Source organism: Sebastes fasciatus (genome assembly GCF_043250625.1).
Source record: "Sebastes fasciatus isolate fSebFas1 chromosome 13 unlocalized genomic scaffold, fSebFas1.pri SUPER_13_unloc_1, whole genome shotgun sequence".
Lineage (NCBI taxonomy): Eukaryota > Metazoa > Chordata > Actinopteri > Perciformes > Sebastidae > Sebastes > Sebastes fasciatus.
In genome coordinates, this window is record NW_027428121.1 from 71,027 (window position 1) to 74,268 (window position 3,242).

Genomic DNA, 3,242 nt, shown 5'->3' on the forward strand with positions numbered 1-3,242 from the left:
TGCGTGTAAATCTGCAGGTGAATGTATAGGTGACGGGTGGATGCCATGTGTCTCAGACACACCCAGCACCTGAACCTTCCCGCTGACTTGAACAACGACAGGTGTCTCCTCCCGGACTTGGCACGAGCTCGCCATCCCTCCCTCCTCCCGAACTCATCTGACGGTATAAAACAATCAGCCGCTCTCGGAGCTCTTCACTCTCTCCTCTGGAGCTGAAGCAGATAGACGGCATCCTTTACCTTCATCACCTTCATCACCTTCGTCACCTTCATCACCTTCATCACCACTCACAATGTTCCAACAGAGTCGTAGCTCCATGAGTAGTAGTGGTGGAAGCATGAGGAGAAGTGGAGGTTCCAGTATGTCCATGTACGGTGGCCCTGGATTAGTCAAAATGTCAGGTGGATCCTCTTTGTATGGCAGCGGCGGCGGCGGCGGCGGCGGCGGCGGCGGAGGTGGAAGCAGTTTATCTAGCTATAGCTTCAACTACAGTGGTGGAGGAGGTGGTGGTGGAGGAGGAGCTGGTGGGTATGGCTTTGGTGCTGGTGGCGGCGGCGGCGGCGGCGGCGGCGGCGTGGACATCTCCGCCAACGAGAAGGCCACCATGCAAAACCTGAATGACCGCCTGGCCACCTACCTGGAGAAGGTCCGCAAGCTGGAGACGGCCAACGGCGAGCTGGAGCTGAAGATCCAGCAGTTCCTGGTGAGCAAGGTCGGCCCCAGCTCCCGAGACTACAGCGCCTACTTCGTCACCATCGCAGAGCTGCAGGGAAAGGTAGGCTCACCTGTGCCATTTAGTCATGTGACCATCCAATAAGGACAGGAAGGAGTACATTCACGCTCCACCTGTCGTCATCGCTATCCTTATTTTAATCTATTAAAACAATTGTTTTACTGGTGATATTGGACCAATTGTGGGGAGCCACTTAGAACAATAAGTAAACACTTTAATACCATATAATATATTATATATATACACACTGTATATATGCATATACTGTATATGTATATATGCAGTATAGTATATATGCATATACTGTATATGTATATATGCAGTATAGTAAATATGCATATACTGTATATGTATATATGCAGTATAGTATATATGCATATACTGTATATGTATATATGCAGTATAGTAAATATGCATATACTGTATATGTATATATGCAGTATAGTATATATGCATATACTGTATATGTATATATGCAGTATAGTAAATATGCATATACTGTATATGTATATATGCAGTATAGTATATATGCATATACTGTATATGTATATATGCAGTATAGTATATATACATATACTGTATATGTACAGTATATACAGCCAGTTGTGCTGAATCTGCAACAAAGGTGTATTTGTGTTCAGAGCGCTCTGAGATCCATCCATCCATCTTCAACAGCTTATCTGGGGTCGGGTCGCCGGGGGCAACAGCTCCAGCAGGGGACTCCAAACTTCCCTTCCCGCTCTGAGAGTTCCAATGAAATAGTGCAAGAACACAATGTGTCATCAGAGCTGCACAATTAATCAAATATTAATCACCATCATGATTTTGTCTTCCCATAATTACACGAACACGATCGACCGTCATGTTTAAAGTGCGTTCTCCGTTCTGGCTTCACTTCTGGGAGCCGTCATGTCCACAGACCGTATAGAAGAAGTGGACGAAGTCACCGTGACGTATTCACCTATTGGTTGGTGGACTGATGGTTTGAAGCCTCCAATTCTGCATTTTGTCCGTCTCCATCTTGGTCTTTAGTCGCCTCCATCTTGGTTTTTAGTCACCTCCATCTTGGTTTTTGGTCGTCTCCATCTTGGTTTTTGGTCGTCTCCATCTTGGTTTTTGGTCGCCTCCATCTTGGTTTTTGGTCGTCTCCATCTTGGTTTTTGGTCGTCTCCATCTTGGTTTTTGGTCGCCTCCATCTTGGTTTTTGGTCGTCTCCATCTTGGTTTTTGGTCGTCTCCATCTTGGTTTTTAGTCGCCTCCATCTTGGTTTTTGGTCGCCTCCATCTTGGTTTTTGGTCGTCTCCATCTTGGTTTCTGGTCGTCTCCATCTTGGTTTCTGGTCGTCTCCATCTTGGTTTTTAGTCGTCTCCATCTTGGTTTTTGGTCGTCTCCATCTTGGTTTCTGGTCATCTCCATCTTGGTTTTTGGTCGTCTCCATCTTGGTCTTTGGTCGTCTCCATCTTGGTTTCTGGTCGTCTCCATCTTGGTTTTTAGTCGTCTCCATCTTGGTTTTTGGTCGTCTCCATCTTGGTTTTTGACCGTCTCCATCTTGGTTTTTGGCCGTCTCCATCTCGATTTTTGGTCGTCTCCATCTCGGTTTTTGGCCGTCTCCATCTTGGTTTTTGGCCGTCTCCATCTTGGTTTTTGGTTGTCTCCATCTTGGTTTTTGACCGTCTCCATCTTGGTTTCTGGCCGTCTCCATCTTGGTTTTTGGTCGTCTCCATCTCGATTTTTGGTCGTCTCCATCTTGGTTTTTGGCCGTCTCCATCTTGGTTTTTGGTTGTCTCCATCTTGGTTTTTGACCGTCTCCATCTTGGTTTCTGGCCGTCTCCATCTTGGTTTTTGGTTGCCTCCATCTTGGTTTTTAGACGTCTCCATCTTAGTTTTTGGTCGTCTCCATCTTTGGGCAGTATCGGACACATTTCCGATCCTGGTATTGTTATGAGAACAGCTCTAGTTTCACGATGGCGCCCCCTATCTTTACTCGTTAGAATTACTTTTCCATGTACGTAGATGGAGAACTTTAAGGATGAACACAAAAAGCTAACAGTATTTCTTTCCTCTGTTTTATCTTCCAGATCCAGGACGCTACAAAAATCAACGGTGGCATCTACCTCTCCATTGACAACGCCAAGCTGGCTGCCGACGACTTCCGGGTCAAGTAAGTGAATTCATTCATTAAAAAGTAGTTACGAGTTAAATTGCGTCCTTTGCCTGCTTCAGTCAGTTTTATTTTTGGAAAAAACGATTTAGAAACAAATGCTTTGTCGTCTGTGCAGGTATGAGAACGAGCTGGCCATGCGTCAGTCGGTGGAGGCCGACATCGCCGGTCTGAGGAGAGTTCTGGATGAACTGACTCTGAGCCGGACCGACCTGGAGATGCAGATCGAGGGTCTGAAGGAGGAGCTGATCTTCCTCAAGAAGAACCACGAGGAGGTCAGTGAGCTCTCAGGTCTTATTAAGCCGACCGGGTTTTGGGGTAAATAAAAGGGGTACATTCAAGATCCGA

The 3,242-nt window shown here is 46.2% G+C and overlaps 1 protein-coding gene across 1 annotated transcript in view; it reads left to right on the forward strand.

Moving 5' to 3' along the window:
• Window positions 1-202: 202 nt before the first annotated feature.
• The window catches only part of LOC141763561 (keratin, type I cytoskeletal 13-like), a 6,226-nt gene continuing 3,186 nt past the window's right edge, over window positions 203-3,242 (forward strand). The window contains exons 1-3 of the mRNA XM_074627994.1: window positions 203-775; window positions 2,812-2,894; window positions 3,013-3,169. Of these exons, the coding sequence (XP_074484095.1) occupies window positions 293-775; window positions 2,812-2,894; window positions 3,013-3,169 (723 nt within the window). The 5' untranslated portion in view covers window positions 203-292. The remainder of the gene's footprint in view (window positions 776-2,811; window positions 2,895-3,012; window positions 3,170-3,242) is intronic.